The 15,978-nt window shown below is 51.7% G+C and overlaps 1 protein-coding gene across 1 annotated transcript; it reads right to left on the bottom strand.

The window, feature by feature from the left end:
* Positions 1-987: 987 nt before the first annotated feature.
* Pygm (glycogen phosphorylase, muscle associated) lies at positions 988-15,805 on the bottom strand. The gene is made up of 20 exons (NM_012638.1): positions 15,516-15,805; positions 14,405-14,506; positions 14,246-14,324; positions 14,063-14,166; positions 13,667-13,798; positions 11,992-12,103; positions 11,817-11,899; positions 11,288-11,431; positions 10,941-11,033; positions 10,593-10,739; positions 10,286-10,449; positions 9,831-9,945; positions 9,215-9,316; positions 8,737-8,884; positions 7,494-7,552; positions 7,243-7,384; positions 6,240-6,447; positions 1,734-1,868; positions 1,513-1,579; positions 988-1,402 (listed from the first exon to the last, which is right to left on the bottom strand). The coding sequence occupies exons 1-20, from the start codon at positions 15,756-15,758 to the stop codon at positions 1,253-1,255; spliced, it is 2,529 nt and encodes an 842-aa protein (NP_036770.1). The 5' UTR covers positions 15,759-15,805; the 3' UTR covers positions 988-1,252.
* Positions 15,806-15,978: the final 173 nt, after the last annotated feature.

The following is a 15,978-nucleotide window of genomic DNA, read 5'->3' as shown; positions in this document are numbered from 1 at the left end:
GGCGTGGGGCTGCGAGTCCTTGCGATGCCCTGGGGGAGGGGCTGGGACAGAATGTGAGCTGGTTTTGGTCCAGTGGAGCCTCAAAGAGCGAGGAATGAATGAACGAACGAACGAACACGCGGCTCCCTGGGGACCCAGGCTCGATGTAGAGATGGGGCGAGGGACACCCCACTGGGCAGGAGAGAAAGGGGCATCTACAATTGGGTAGGTGCTTTGCAATTTCAGAACTGGAAGCCTTGGAAGCATGGGCCCAGGCGAGGAGGAACTTGGGAGGGGCAGCCACAAGCAGTTGGGGTCCCTCACAAGCTAGCCTAGGGATAGGTAAGAGTTTCCGGCCGTTTAGACTCACTGTGAAACCCAGGGCCCCAAAACCCCTTCCGAAGATTGCCCCTCCTTGTCTTGGGCGAGGGAAGCAGTCCTCTGCACTTCAATCCTGGTTATGTGAGGCTCAGAAGAGGAACCTTATAGACCTCAGTTTCTCCGGAACCGGGAATATACCACTGTTCTCGCCTGAACGGTCTGCGAACGCCCTAAGCCCTAACACTCGCCTGGTTTTGAATTTATTTTAGCCACCTGCTAAGAGACCCTAAAACGCCGCAGTGGGGCGGTGCTAGGGGAGGAGCCAAGAAGGCGCCAAGCCTCCTCTGGACCCTCCCCAGATAGCGTGGAAGCTCCGTAGTCAGGAAGGATCTGGCCCAAGTACCGACCGACTCCCGGACCCGGTGGGCTCCACCCAGACGGACGCCCCGCCCCCGACCAACTAAGCTGGCCGCTGACCTAGTATGGACAGAGCGCTGGGAAGAGAGGCGTGGAGGGCGACACCGGAAAAGGGACTAAGTCCCAGACACCAGCTATGGGCCTCCCCTTTCTCCCCACAGAGGATGCACCTGCTGCGGTGTGTGGAGGGGGGGGGGCGGTAAGGAGATGATTGCGCAGCAGCTGTAAAGCTCTCCAAGAGCTAAAAATATTTTGCAACAGAGAGAAGAGTAAGGAAGGTCATGGAGAGTCGATTTATTGGGGAGTGGGTGCACTTGGTTAGACCCCATACATAAATAAAGGGGGTAGGGAGTTGAGGGAAAAGAAGAGGGCAGGGTCTTTAGTCACACTGGCATCAGGACCTAGAGACTGGTAAAAGAGGCTTCCAAAAGGGGGAGGGTAGAGATGTAATTCCAGGGGCCCAACCCCTGGAGTGGGCCTGATTCCGGGAATTGCAAACAGACTCAAAGGCAGGTATGGGGTCTGGTGTGGAAGCTCAGATCTTCTCATCTGGGGCTGGCAGGCGCTGACGAGAAGGTTCAACACCCCAGATCTCCCGGGCATACTGGGCAATGGTACGGTCACTGGAAAACTTGCCAGAGGTGGCTATGTTCCTGATCACCATCCGTGTCCACTCTCTTGGGTTCTGTAGACAGCAAGGGAATCTCTAGGTTCGTTCTACCAGCAGGCTGGCCCCCTCTCCCTCATTCCCAGCCAGGGGCAAACCCTGCCAGCTCCCGGCCGATGACCCCTCACCTTGTACAACTCACTGACTTTGTCCTGGCATTTAATGTATTCCTCATAATCTGCAAAGACTTTAAACCTGGAGGAGAAAGGAGAGACCAGAGCTCTGTGAGGTCAAAGGCCAAGTCCTTGGCGCAGCAGGAGTGAATGAAGCCACAACCCCAGCCAGCTTCCCCATCCACCCAAGCCCTGCTCATCCACGAGCCTCCATGCAGCCTAGTCAGCCAGCTCACCGGTCATGGTGCATGAGCATGTTGACGATGTCCTTGAACAGGTCAGGCTGTTTAGGGGAGAAGAAGCCACTGCTTAACTGTTCGATGATCTGCCGAAGCTCAGGAATCCGGTCGTAGTATTCCTGGGCATTGTACCTGCCAGAGCATGTCTGTGGTCAGCTCCCTGCAAAGGGGTCCCCAGCCTCCCGGAGAAAAGCTGGGAAGACCTGAGGCACAGGGCCTCCCCAGCTCCAATCCACGTTAGCTTCTCTCCACGTTAGCTTCTCTCCACCCACTTCGTAGTTAGAAACACTCAGGCTCAGAGAAGACAAAAGACAAATCCAGGGCTGGGGAGATGGCTCAGTGCACATACATACACACAAACATACACCCCTAATTTCAAAACAAAGGAAACACAAAATCTTGGTTCTCAAGACTCCGAAGAAAGGACCCATCTTCCAAGTGCTTAGAAGTCAGGCGGAGTGCCTGCCTGGTATGCGAAGGGCCCTGGCTTCCATCCCCAGCTCCACCACAAAACAAAACAAAACCCTCCATGCAGCTTTTTCCACTGTCCCAAACCCACCTCACAGGCGAATCCTCGGGTGTGGCCTCTAAACTCCCACAATGAGAACGAGCTCATTACAGGCTGGTGCCCGCTTTACTTTCAAGGTAGCATCCATCCAACCCCTGCACTGCCCTGCTTTGTGACTTTCCTTGCCTGTGCAGTCTCCACACTCACACACTACCCTGTCCTCTGCAGTCAGATTGACCAGATTGGACTCTGGTCTTGAACATCCCAGATCTCATTCAATGCACCTTAGGGCCCAGGAAAACAAAATCTGAGGTTTCTTTTATTTGTCTGTTTTCCTTTCCTTCTTTTTTTTCTGAGGCAAGGTCTTACCACATTGCCCTGTCTGGCCTAGAACTCTCCATGTAGATCAGGATGGCTTCAGACTCACAGAGTTTCGCCTGCCTCTGCCTCCAGAGTTAAAGGTGGGCACCACCATGCCCCATTCAAAGTCTGAAATTTCTAGGAAAAAGCTCTTTCAGCGGTAAATGCCAGCCAGCTCTCTGAAGCTGTTGGTGGAAGTGTAAACTGGTACCAACCTTCCAGAAGCATTTGAAACTCTGTGCCAGAGACTTAGGAACTCTCACATTTTTGTCTCTGTGTGGGGGCGTGAGCATGCCTCGCCAGGAAGGACAAGTTTCAGAGGCTCTTCCCTACCTTTCTTTCTTGTTTCTGAGACAGGGTCTCTGATACTGTGTAAGACAGGTCAGCCAGCCTGCCAGCCTCTGAGTCTCCGCCTCACATCTGTGCCTCCCTTTCCCAGCTTGTTGGGATTTCACACACTTGTGCTATGCTTCTGCGTGAGTTCAGGTCATCAGACTTGTACCACAAGCACTCTTATCTCCTGAGCCATATGCCTGGCCCAAGAACTTTTTGGTCCACAACTATTTACCTTCTAGTATATATCCCAAACTCACCCTCACCTCTTCTTAAAAACCATACCTTTGGGCTGGAGAGATGGCTCAGAGGTCAAGAGCACTGACTGCTCTTCCAGAGTTCCTGAGTTCAATTCCCAGCAACCACAAGACAGCTACAGTGTACTCATATACATAAAATAAATAGTTAACACACACACACACACACACACACACACACACACACACACACACACACACACACTTTAATCCCAGCAGTCAGGAGGCAGAAGCAGGCAGATCTACAGAGTGAGTTCCAGGACAGCCAGGAAAAAAAAAAAAAAAAAGCTTGTTTTGCCCACTACATAAAGCAGTGGACTGGATAGTAACCTAATATCTTTTTGTTTTTTTCTCTTTTTGAGCTAGGGTTTCATTGTATAGGTCTAGATATTCTGGAACTTGCTGTGTAGACCAGGCTGGCCTTGAACTCAACAGCAACTTTCTGCCTCTGCCTCCCAAGTACTAGGACTAAAGGCATAAGCTACAACTATCTGGCTCCCCTAAAAATTCTCAATGTAATAATCAAACAACTGGGCCCTGATTGAAAAGTTTGCTTCCTGCAATACCATTTAAGACAGTTCCATTTTAATGCCCTGGGGTTTAGAATTGGTTACAATCTAGCTTGGCTGGGAGCTAGAGAGATGCTTCAGCCACTAAAAGTTGGTCTTCCAAGAGACCAGGGTTCAATTCCCATTACCCACAGGACAGTTCACAACTGTAACTCCTGCCCTGGGAGATCCAACTCTGGCCCCATGGCATAGGACTCATATGCAGGTAGAACACTCATACACATAAGTTTAAAAACATCTGTAAACATATATAGCTTGCCTGCAGCACAGAGCACTACTTAAACATTTACAAACTTGGCAGCCTGGTGTTGTGGTACACATTTGTAACCCCAGCACTCAGGGGTGGAAGCCAGAGGAGAGGAGTTCAGGGCCGTCCAGAGCTGTGTGAGGCATGGATTACAGATGCCAGGCTTTTGGGTTTTGGTTTTGGAGATAGGGTTTCTCATGTAGCCCTGCTTGTCTTAGAACTTGCTCTGTATATAGACCAGGCTGGCCTCAAACTCACAGAGAGGACCCTGCCTCTCTGCCTTTGAATGCTGGGATTAAAGCTGTGTACCACCAACGCCTGGTACCAATCATTTTCTTTGATGTTCTGTATCTCTCATTTTTGTTTGTGATATGTGTGTGGACCTGTGTGTGCGAACGTGAGTGAGTGTGTGTGTGTGTGTGTAGTATGTGTGTGTGTGTGTGCGTGCGCACATGCATGCATGTGTATGTGTACCCAGAGGCAGACAATAGTTGTCTTTAATATCCTGGGCATAGTCTCTCACGGAACTCTGAGGTAGCTGATTCAGCTGTTCTAGCTGGCAGGCTTGCTTTGGGGGTTTTCCTGCCTTTGCTATGCCTGGCTTTTATGTGGATGCTGGGAATCCAACCTTTGGTCCTCATGGCAAACACTATCTATTGAGCCATCTCCCCCAGCCTTGTATTTTTCCAGTTAATGACCATAGTGTGTGTGTGTGTGTGTGTGTGTGTGTGTGTGTGTGTGTGTGTGTGTGTGTGCGCGCGCGCGCACCTATGCATGTGTGTGAGGCCAGAGGTCAACTTTAGGTGTTCATCAAGTCTCTTGCATTTTTGAGGCAGGGTCTCTCACTGGTCTCTCACCAACCTGGAGCTTGTCAAGGAATCAAAGCAGCTGCCTGGTCTCCTTCCTCTACCCAGAGCTGGGGCCACATTTGGCTTTTTATGTGGTTTAAATGGCACCCAAGTATTTTTATTTAAAAATTTCACAGTGGGAGACTAGAGAGATGGCTTAATGGTTAAGAGTGTTTGCTGCTATTCCAAAGGACCTGAGTTCTGTCCCAGCATCCACAGCAAGCAGCTCAGAGCCATCTGTAACTCCAGCCTCAGGAGATTCTACATCTTCTAGCCTTTGCACACATGTGGCATTCACTCACATAGATCCCCACACATACACTTAAAAATAACAAAAGTAAATTTTAAAAGAAAAAAATCACATTTGAGCTGGTAAGATGGCCCAGTGGCTAAGAGCACTTGATGTTCTTGCCGGGGACCCAGGTTCCCAACAGCATCTCACAATCACCTTTAATTTGAGTTCTAGAGGATCTGATCCCTCTAACCTCCATAGACAAGAGACATGTATGTGGTACACAGACATAATAAAATAAATACATATAAAAATAAAACAAGTAAATCTAAAATATGAAGAGGTTAGCCTGGGGCTGGAGAAATGGCTTAGCGGTTAAGAGCACTGACTGCTCTTCCAGAGGTCCTCGGTTCAATTCCCAGCAACCACATGATGGCTCACAACCATTTGTAATGGAATTCGATGCCCTCTTCTGGTGTGTCTGAAGACAGCAACCGTGTACTAATATACATAAAATAAACCTTTAAAAAAAAAAAAAAAAAAGAAGAGGGCAGCCTGGTCTATAGAAAAAGTTCCAGGACAGCCAGAGCTACACAGAGAAAACCAGTCTTAAAAAGCAAACAAACAGGGGCTGGAGAGATGGCTCAGTGGTTAAGAGCACCCGACTGCTCTTCCAGAGGTCATGAGTTCAATTCCCAGCAACCACATGGTGGCTCACAACCATCTGTAAAGAGATCCGATTCCCTCTTCTGGTGTATCTGAAGACAGCTACAGTGTATTTATATATAATAAATGAATAAATCTTTAAAAATAAAAAAAAAGCAAACAAACAAAACAGTAATGCCAGGAAAGTGTTTCCTTTGAAGTGTCACTTTATCACTATTAAGTCTTTGCCCCTTTCTGCTGCAGTGTCCAGGAGGCTAATGATTTAATTTTACCTCCAATTTCACAATGGTATTAAATTTCAACTTTCTTTCCCTCTCCTTCTGTTACTCCCTTTTTTCTCTTCTTTAACCTTGTTTGCCACAAGCTCCCCTCTAGTTTCCAAGTGTCTCGGCAACCATAACTGAGATGTTACACAGGCCAGTCAGTCTCTCCCAGCATGCCTCTTGACTGTAGCCATTCACTCTGGCACTCCTGACCCCATACCCTCTCTGGTCCAGCCTTTCCACGTCCTCCACCCGCATGCCGAAGATGAAGAAGTTATCTTCCCCAGCCTCCTCTGCCATCTCCACGTTGGCACCATCCATGGTGCCGATGGTCAGAGCCCCGTTGAGCATGAACTTCATGTTGCCAGTGCCTGAGGCCTCAGTGCCCGCGGTGGAGATCTGCTCTGAGAGGTCAGCAGCGGGAATAACTGCAGGGTGGCAGGAGAAGCACAAGGTCAGCCCCAGGAAGAGCCCTGCCTGGCTGAATTAGGCCCAGACAGATTCAGAGACCTCTCTGCACCAACCTATGAGAGTTTCCCACCCAAGTCTCTCATCCTCAACCCAGCCTTTTATAGATTCTAACCTGGACCTGTCCCTCTACTGTTTTTCTTCTTTGACTCTGGGCTTCATCATATAGCCCCAGCTAACCTGGAACCCTGGAACTCCCTGTGTGCACCAGGCTGGCCTTAAACTCACTGTGTGATCTTGTGATCTTTCCATTGATATAGTTTTTTTCAGGTTTTGTTTGGTTTCCTTGTACATGTATGGTGTGCGTGTGTTTGTTTGTGTGTGTGTGTGTGTGTGTGTGTGTGTGTATGTGTGTGTATATTTGTGTGTGTGTGTGTGTGTGTGTGTGTGTGTGTGGTCTTCCTGAGTCATTTTTAAATGCCATTTTATTTTTTAATTAATTTTTATTTTATTTTGTACGGATGGGGCATTTTGCCTGTATGTATATGTACTACCTGCACACAGTGCCTGCAGTGGCCAGAAGAGGGCATCAGATCTCCTAAGACCACAGTTACAGAAGACTATAAACGGCCACGTGGGTGCTGGGAATCAACCCCAGATCATCTGAAAGAACAACCAGTGCTCTTAACCACTCAGCCATCTCTCCAGCTCCTCCAATTTCTTCTTTACCCTAACCACAAGCCAGGAAAAGATGGCTAACGCCTAATCGGGCACTGAACTAGTCAGAGCTCCTATGCAGCCACTGCAGCACCCACCTTTCTCAGCCAGTGAGACTCGGTAGTTCTCCAGGAAGATCACTCGGAGGCGGTCTCCCACCGCAGGGTCGTGGTTGACCACATCCCCAATGGCGGTGATAAGCTTGATGATCATCTTAGCCATGTGGTACCCGGGTGCAGCCTGCGGGACAGTCTGGGGTCAGACTTTCACCCTTCTTCCCCCAGCTTTGTCTTGTGACCGCCCAGGCCTATGTTCAAGGCCCAGGGGCAATCTGCCCTAGGTTTCTCACCTTGCCTCCAATCATGATAGTCCTTGGCACCATGAACCTATTGGGCTCCCTTTTGATGCCTGTAGAGAAGAGAAACATCAGGCCTGGGTGCTTAACAACACAGGCAGCCAAGGCCAGGGCTGGGACAGGGACAGTGCGAGCATGGGTTGATCGCTTTGCTCTGTGTCTGTCATGTGTCTCCTTCACTGAGCCTCCGTTTGTTCTGTGGTGTGGGATGGGATGGTTAATGCTGTCAACTTGACAAAATCTAGAATCAGCTGGTGGGGTGCAGGGGAGGCCATGTCGGTAAGGGGTCATCGTCTCGATTAGATTAATGGAGGGGTGTCACTTATCCCTAAGGAGCATATTCTGTGCTGTGTGAGAGTGGAGAAAGCAGGACCAGCAAGACGGTTTGGCAATCAAGGCACTGGCTGCCAAGTCTGATGACCTGAGTTCAAACCCTGGAACGCACAGGGTAGAAGGAGAGAACTAACTCTTGAAAGTTATCCTCGGGCTGGAGAGATGGCTCAGAGGTTAAGAGCACCAACTGCTCTTCCAGAGGTCCTGAGTTCAATTCCCAGCAACCACATGGTGGCTCACAACCATCTATAATCAGGTCTGGTGCCCTCTTCTGGCCTGCAGGCATACATGCAGGCAGAAAGCTGTAAGATGTATACAAAATAAATAAATAAATAAATAAATAAATAAATAAATGTTAAAAAAAGAAAGAAAGTTATCCTCCATGGTTGCAATGTGTCATGGCATGCACACATATACACACGCAACACGCAATAAATAAGTAAATGTTAAAAAAGTTATGTAAGAACCGAGGATCTGACATGACAGTGCATGCCTTCAGCACCAGCACTCAGAAGGCAGAAAGACAGACAGATCTCTGGGAGCTCAAGGACCCTGGTCTACACAGTTCCAGACAAGCTGAGGCTATGTAGGGAGATCCTGCCTCAGAAAGGGGTGGGGGAGCAACTGGCGTGATCCGATTCTCTGCTCTCGACTGAAGATGGCATGTTCCTGCTGCCTTGATCTACCCACAGGGACAGGCTGCAGTCGGGAGTGCTGAGCCATATTAAACCCCTTTTTCCTTAAGTGCTTTGGTTGGAAAAAATCTTATGACAGCAACAGGAAATGAAACTAAGATGTGGGAGTGACACCGTATCATCTAAGGGTAGTCACCAGCCCCCCAGAAGGTGCTGATCTAGCCACTGGTGGTGCTCTGAGAGAGCCAGTCCCGGCCCCAGCCACTCACGGTTATACAAGGTGATGATGTGAAGGCAATTGAGAAGCTGGCGTTTATACTCATGAATCCTCTTCACCTGGACGTCGAAGAGGGAGTTGGGGTTGATGTGGACTTTGTATTCCCTCTCCAGGTACGCAGAGAATTTCAACTTGTTTTCCTACAGATTGAAGAGGCAGAGGCCTCATCAGTGTCGCTTCAGCTCCAAAAAAACCCTTACGATCTCACTGTTTCCCCTCACATAGACCCAGGAAAACAGATGCTCCGAAGCTCGCCTGCTGCCACCTCCCTCAGCTCCTGCACCAAGGCAGGCATTATTGATCAGTGCTGCATTCTCTCAATGATAGCAGGTAGCCTCCCACCACGGACAGTCTAATCAGAGAGATGGACTCTACTGGCCTCTCCTGACCCAGCCATCAGGCCCCTTCCTGTCCTCTCCAGATGCTAGCCCTGAGGCAGGAGTCCCAGGTTGCAGGACCCCCCCCCCCACCTGTTTCACTTTGGCCACATCACGGATAAAGGCTTCATCATCCACATAGGAGAGCAGCTTGCGTAGCTGGTCCAGATCCGAGATGTACTCCTCACCGATGCGCTGCAGGAAGACAGCTTTCAGCCAAGAACACCCCATCCTGGCCTCACTCCTCCAGGAACTAGACCCTTCCACCTTGGACTTCTCTTCCCAAAGCCTCCTAGCCAAAGGAATGCGAATACACCCATCTTTGTCCTGCACTAACACTGAGCCCTTGGATGACTGCTCTGCCAGACCCCAGCAGGTCTCCTGACCTTTGGCCTTTACTTCTGTTGGCATGACCTGGTCCAGCCTCCCCACCAAACCTCTGCCCCTTTGCAGACTCCCTTCAGACGTGACAACACTTTCCATTAGACTGTGACTCTAGGAGGTTGGCCTCTATGTAGCCAGGTCATCTATTAGCCAGAGGGCAAGCTCTTTCAAGTAAGAAAGCAGTGCCCCTTCCTCCAAGTGGATGCCAGCCTTGGGAACACAGCACAGGATTGCAACCCTCAGCTGAGGCCACTGTATAGGTTACCCACTTGACTATCTGGTAGTGACCTACATTGGTCCTATCAGCCACACTGTGATCTCTCACCTCAGCAATGACCTCTGCCAGCCCAGGGTTACACAGAACCAACCAGCGCCGAGGGGTGATGCCATTGGTCTTGTTCTGGAACTTGTGAGGCTCCAGCTCATAAAAGTCCTTGAAGCTGCAGGTTGGGATGGGCTGAGGGTCACCATTAACCTCTGAAGCGCCCTCCTACCTGGCTCCCCACTTTAGTTTTTTTTTTCCTGAAAGAGGCTTGGATGCAGGTGCTGACCTGGGGCAGGTAGGGGTTCTGTTTGTAAGAGGGGGTCATCTGGGGCAGGATTGTATTGGAAAGCGGCTAGTGTGTTCTAAGAATGGGTCAACCGTGAGGTGGGCGAAAGGGCTCAACGTTTCCTGGGTCTGCCCAGGAAATCCTGGCTGGTGTCAGGTGAGGGGGCGGGGCCTATACGCAGCGGAAGCATGATGCTGCTGGGGGAGTGGGTGTTTATGGAGAGGCTTACATGGTTTTCTTGAGGATCTCCGAATGGATGCGAGCCACACCGTTGACTGCGTGGGAACCAGCAATGCACAAGTGTGCCATGTTGATGCGTTTCACCGCTCCTTCCTCCACGAGTGACATGCGCCGCAGCCTATCTACGTCCCCAGGGAATGCGGCCGCCACCCGCTGTGCCCCGAAAGAGCCCAGAGCTGAGATCAGGATTCCGGCCAGGATTAGTCTCTAGCTCCCCTCCCTCAACCCCACAGACTCAGCCCATAGGCTTCCTGACGTCAAGGCTGGGGACCCTCTATCATGCCACCCCAGCTCACATTAAGGAAACGCTGGTTGATCTCATAAATGATCTGCAGATGGCGGGGAAGCAGTGTCTCCATGAGGTGCACTGGCCAGCGCTCCAGGGCTTCAGGCAGCACTGTGTGGTTGGTGTAGGCACAGGTCTTCACTGTCACATCCCAGGCCTGGCATATAATGCAGTAAGTGAGGACAGATGTTCTCCACCCGCTGTGCAATGTATGGCTACCCCCAGGGCCCAGCCGGGTTTCAGCGAGCTCTCTGGTCCAACAGTACTTGTTCAGTGCCCTGCTGACCTTCCACCTCACACTAGTAAGGAGACCCTGGGACAGAGTGGATCCTGTAAGGGTGAAGTGGCTGATACCCACCTTGTCCCAGTCCAGTCGTTCCAGGTCCACCAGAATCCTCATCAGTTCAGGGATGGCCAAAGAAGGGTGGGTGTCGTTGAGCTGGATGGCCACCTGTGGGAAGGAGCGGCAAGTTAGGATGGGTTGTGAATGCTCTTTGCCCCTTCAGAGTCCCCAAAAGGCCAGATGAAGTTCTGTGGCTGGGCTGGGACTAGGCACGGTGGCAGCTGGCTGGTTTCCCCGGAGCCTGAAGATCCTGAGCGGAGCCATTGCACTCCCAGCCTCCGCTCATCTGTGAATTGAGGCTGGAAGGAGGAGGCCATGGGACTCGAGAGAGGGAGACAAAGGCCTTCAGGCCAGCATGCTACCTTATCAGGGAAAGCATCAAAGTTTGTGCGCACAGGATCACGGCAGCCAAACTTGGAGGACTTGAAACGGCGAATGATGTCCTGGAGGGTGGCGGCCACCACAAAGTACTCCTGCTTCAGCCGCAATTCCTTCCCTTCAAAGAACTAAGGTGCAAGGCAGAGTGCAGTTGAGATGGCAGGGGCTGGGCCCCAAACTACTGTGTGTGTGACCAGGAGAGCCCCCTACCACACAATGTCCCAGAACCCTAAATTGTCCCCACCTTCTGGACCCAGGGGTCTTTGCCCCACCAAGTAAACTATAGCAGACAGTATCAGAAAGACATAGATGAACCAGGAGTCCTGTGAGGGTTCCTCAGGTAAAACAGCTCTCAGGAAATGTCATACCCAACCCCTCCCTCAGGGCTCAAAGGACTTGATAGGACACACAGGGACAGCAATAAAGGAGTAGGATTGATGCCAAGGTCCCCTAGCTCCCCTGTGTCTCCCCAAGGTTTTGGGCTTCCAGTCTCCAGTTTGAAGGGCAACGCACGTTATCATTGGGGTACAAAACACGTGAGATGTTCTCAGCCAGGTTTCGGTCCAGCACGGCCTGGATGTAGCCGCCAACGTTGACTGTGGGACAGAGTGGGTCAGAATGAGACTGGGGCTGGGCATGGGCCAAGCAGGGGTAACAAGGGCTGCCAGCTACCAGCAGAGGGACTCACAGTCCTTGAGGTTGAAGTCATTAGGTGCCTTGGCCGACCAGAGGCGCATGGTGTTGACAACGTTGTTTCGATAGCCAGGCACAGGAGTGTCATAGGGCATAGCCAACACTACCTACAGGGGGCAACCGGGTCAGAAGCTGCACAGGCTGTCAGGGTTCAACCCTGAAGAGTACCTGAGTCTGGTTTGTGGGGCCTCCCCCACCAAGAGCTGAAGTTCAAATTGCTGTCACTGAACTCTGCCAATGCCCAAGGCAGACTACAGTTCCCCCAGTGAGGCTTACTAGCTGGAGTCCTAGAAGCAAGTCGTGGAACCTCTATGAGCCTCATCTATAAGATTCCAGGACAGCCTGGAATCCCAACCACTGGAGAAGCTAAGGCCAGAGGATCATAAGTTCAAGGCTTGCCTAGGTTACTGGGTGAGTTCAAGACCAGTCTGGATAATGTAGTGGGGCCCTTGTCAAGAAAAAAAATTTAAAAAGGGCTAAGGATTATATAGCTCAGTTGTGCAATACAGGCGTGAGGGCCTCTCAGTCCTCAGCCCTGCAGTGAGAAACTAAATAAGGCCTCTCCAGCATCCCCCCAGGAAATCCCAACACCTGCCTCCTTGGACTGTCATGAGGATTATGGGAAGGGAGAGTGACAAATACAGAAGCCACAGTGAGTCTCTGTTGGTGGCTGCTCCACATCCTGGCCTGATCAAGTGAGACCACAATGGACTCAGGAGAGCACTGGGGGATCTTGGGTTCAGGATGAAGATTACACATTGGTCAATTCTATCCAGAGGTCTTACATCTAGGTAGCCACTGGGCTACTTAGCAGTAACCTATGCCAGCCAACCTACCTCCCATGATCTGTAAGTACCAATTTGCTACACAAAACCGCCAGCTACCACAATGCCAGTGGCACCTCCAGGGGAGTCCTATATGGGGTCTCACCTTCCCTCCCAGACACCAAGTAACACCCTTGGTGGGGCAGAGATGAATGCAGGTGAGAGAGACAGAGGGACTGTCTGCACAGACAGCAGGTTGAAAGCCAGAGGGAGTCAGGTCTGCAACTTTTCAGCCAGAGCTAAATGTGCCGGACTGCCTGGGGCACCCGGCATGTGCTGCCGTAGCCCTGACTAGACCCAGGCAGAGGTGAAAGAGCAATAAACACCATTTCCGAGGTCTCGGGGTTCTCATGCAGCCCTGGAGGAGACTGACTGGACAGCCAGGTGGCCTTTCAGACTCCCTTGACTTGTGTGGCTTCGAGCATGCCGGTTCTACCCAAGAGGCCCCATTTTCTTTCCTGCCTCCCTCTGGGGCCCGTTGCCTTCCTCAAGTCCCCAGCGCAGGTATGCAGAGATGACAACAATCACCCTGCTAAGTCTTGCGTGGAGGAAAGGAGCTAGCCAGGGTGCAGTGCTGCTGGAGGAGAGGTATTTCACTCCTCCTTCCAGGGTTGAAGTTTGCCTGCTCTCCCGGATAACCCTGGCTGGTGTCTCCCCACTCTGGCTGTGTGGCCTCCAGTAACTCTCTTGACATATCTGAGCCTCAGTGTCCACCTTTGTAAAATGGCAGGGGGTTCAGTACCCTCCCACCTCTTTTCCTGTGTCCTATTTTCTCGGGGATCCCTCCTCCTTTCTGCCTCTCACTGAGTCCCCCACCCCAGAACCTGTGGCTCTATTCATCTTCACCTGTGTGTCCACCCACTTGGCACCCTGACTGGTGTGCTCCACTCGACCGTAGAAGTGCACAGGCAGCGTGAACTCTGGGCGGGCCTTCTCCCAGGGGTTGCCATAGCGAAGCCAGTCATCAGCTTCTTCCATCTACACGATTGGGGAGAACATAGGTGACATGAGCTCCAGGTCCTCACATACTGTGAGTAGTGGGTTAAGGTGGAGCGTCCAGCAGGACATGGTATGTCCCAGTCATTCCACAGGGGTTGGCCACAGGGGTCACCAGGCTTTGAAGCAAGGGTCAAGAGAAAGGGATGTTTATCTAAGGAGTTGGGGTGGGATCTGAACCTATCCACAGATGGATGACCCAATGGTGAACCTCTCTATCACAAGGTTGGGGACTAGGTGGCTTACCTGCCAGCCCCCACAGATCTTCTGATTAAAAATCCCAAACTCATAGCGGATCCCGTAGCCATAGGCAGCTAGCCCCAGTGTAGCCATGGAGTCCAGGAAGCAAGCTACGAGTTCAGGGAAGTTGGCATCAGGGATTCAACGTAAGAAACCCCTCTGACCAACCCCCACAAGCTATGTACTCACCTGCCAGGCGTCCCAGGCCTCCATTGCCCAACCCTGCATCCTCCTCGATCTCCTCCAGCTCCTCCATGTCCAGACCCAGCTAAGGGAAGGAAGGGGTGGCAGCCATCAGGCCCAAGTGCCAGCCTAAGTACCACCCCCAACCTTAAGAGCTTCTCCAACCTGGTAGGTGGCCTCATCGCAGGCATTCTCCAAGGCCAGGTTCACCATGGTGTTCTGCAGTGTCCTCCCCATGTAGAACTCCAAAGACAGGTAGTAGATCCTCTGCCCAGAGACAGGCAAACGGAAGAGGGATCAGGACCACCCCACTGACATTCAGGCAGGAACGGCTGGATCTGACCGCTCACCCTCCTGCTCTACCCCCAGGCCCCAGCATATCTCATCTCTGTCACCCACTGGGTCCTTTCTGCCTGCTCAGAGTAGCTATTTCAGACTTCAGGGCCCAACAGAAAGGAAAGGTGTTGGTCACTGTATTCCTTTGAAAGGTCTGTTTCCTCTCCTAGAGTATAAGGCTGGCCAGGCCTATCTCCGGGATTAAGGTGATTGTGAGAAGCGGGAACCCCTTTTGAGGTACATACCCCTCCTAGTGTAGCCCATCAGGAAGTCAGGACATTGAGAAGCAGCTCTGAGTGCTCCCCAAGAAGACATTGTAAAGGCCCAGAGGAAAGAGTCATTTTCAAGGTCACATGGTGACTCAGGGCTGGAACTGCCTTCTGTCCATGCCTGCCGTGCTGTTCCCCTTCACCCCTAAGCCTCAGTCAGGAGATGAGCAGAAGCATGAAGATGCTGAAGGCACTGTCTCCCCATTTCCTGGGTCCCCCTGGCCCTCCCCCACTCCGGTTGGGGGTGTTAGGTTCCTGACATTTACGAATGACCCTACCGGATACTTGATACCTGCCACACCAGCTGCCCCAGCTTTGCCCTGCCTGTGGCACAAGCAGAGCGTGCTATGCATACATTTGATGACATGTCCTTCTATGCCAGGTCCAAATTGGGCCACAGGGGTATACATTTCCTGCTCACCAGCAGCCCCTCCAACCATGTCTGACACATGTGTAGCCTGCCTACTCTGAGCACCCTTAGGTCTCCCTCATCAGTATTTCTGTCCAGCACCCCTAGATCCCCCAATCCCAGATTCCTAAAACAGCAACTTATTTTGCTGTAGGAAACTTGGGCCTCAGGAAGGGACTACAACTTGCTTGAGATATCTCAGGTCTCTGCCAGGCCCTACTCCCAGCTAATTTCCCACCCAGGGTGTCCCCTCCTGAAGCACCTTGGGGTCCTTTTCGTAGTAATGCTGCTGTGTGCGGATCCAGCGTCCCACGAGGTGGTCCCGCACGGTGTGAGCCAGTGCGAAATAGTAATCTCTCGGAGTGGCCACATTGCGATCCTTGACCAGGGTGAAATGTAGGTGGCGGTTGAAGTTCTTTTTCAGGTCAGACACATTTTCCACGCCAGCTAGGCCACGAACACTGATTTGCTTTCTCTTATCCTGGTCTGAAAGAGGCCTGGACATGGCTGCGGGAGGGTGGGCCGAACAGGGCAGATGATGGCTTCGGTGCCTCCAACCAGGGAGTGGAGCTGCCCCCCAGCTGTGAGGGGATTTAAAGCCTGGCTCAGGGCAGCATGCCACGCCTCCCCGGACGTGGGAGGGTCTTGGCCGTGAAGCTCAGGGAGCTATTTTGGGGGCAAGTGGAGAGGAGAGGAGGGAGGAACAGCCCAGGGAGGAGTGTGTT

The sequence above is a fragment of the Rattus norvegicus genome, chromosome 1 (assembly GCF_021556685.1).
Source record: "Rattus norvegicus strain SHRSP/BbbUtx chromosome 1, alternate assembly SHRSP_T2T, whole genome shotgun sequence".
In the NCBI taxonomy this organism is placed as follows: domain Eukaryota; kingdom Metazoa; phylum Chordata; class Mammalia; order Rodentia; family Muridae; genus Rattus; species Rattus norvegicus.
This window is presented reverse-complemented; position numbering and strand designations above follow the sequence as displayed.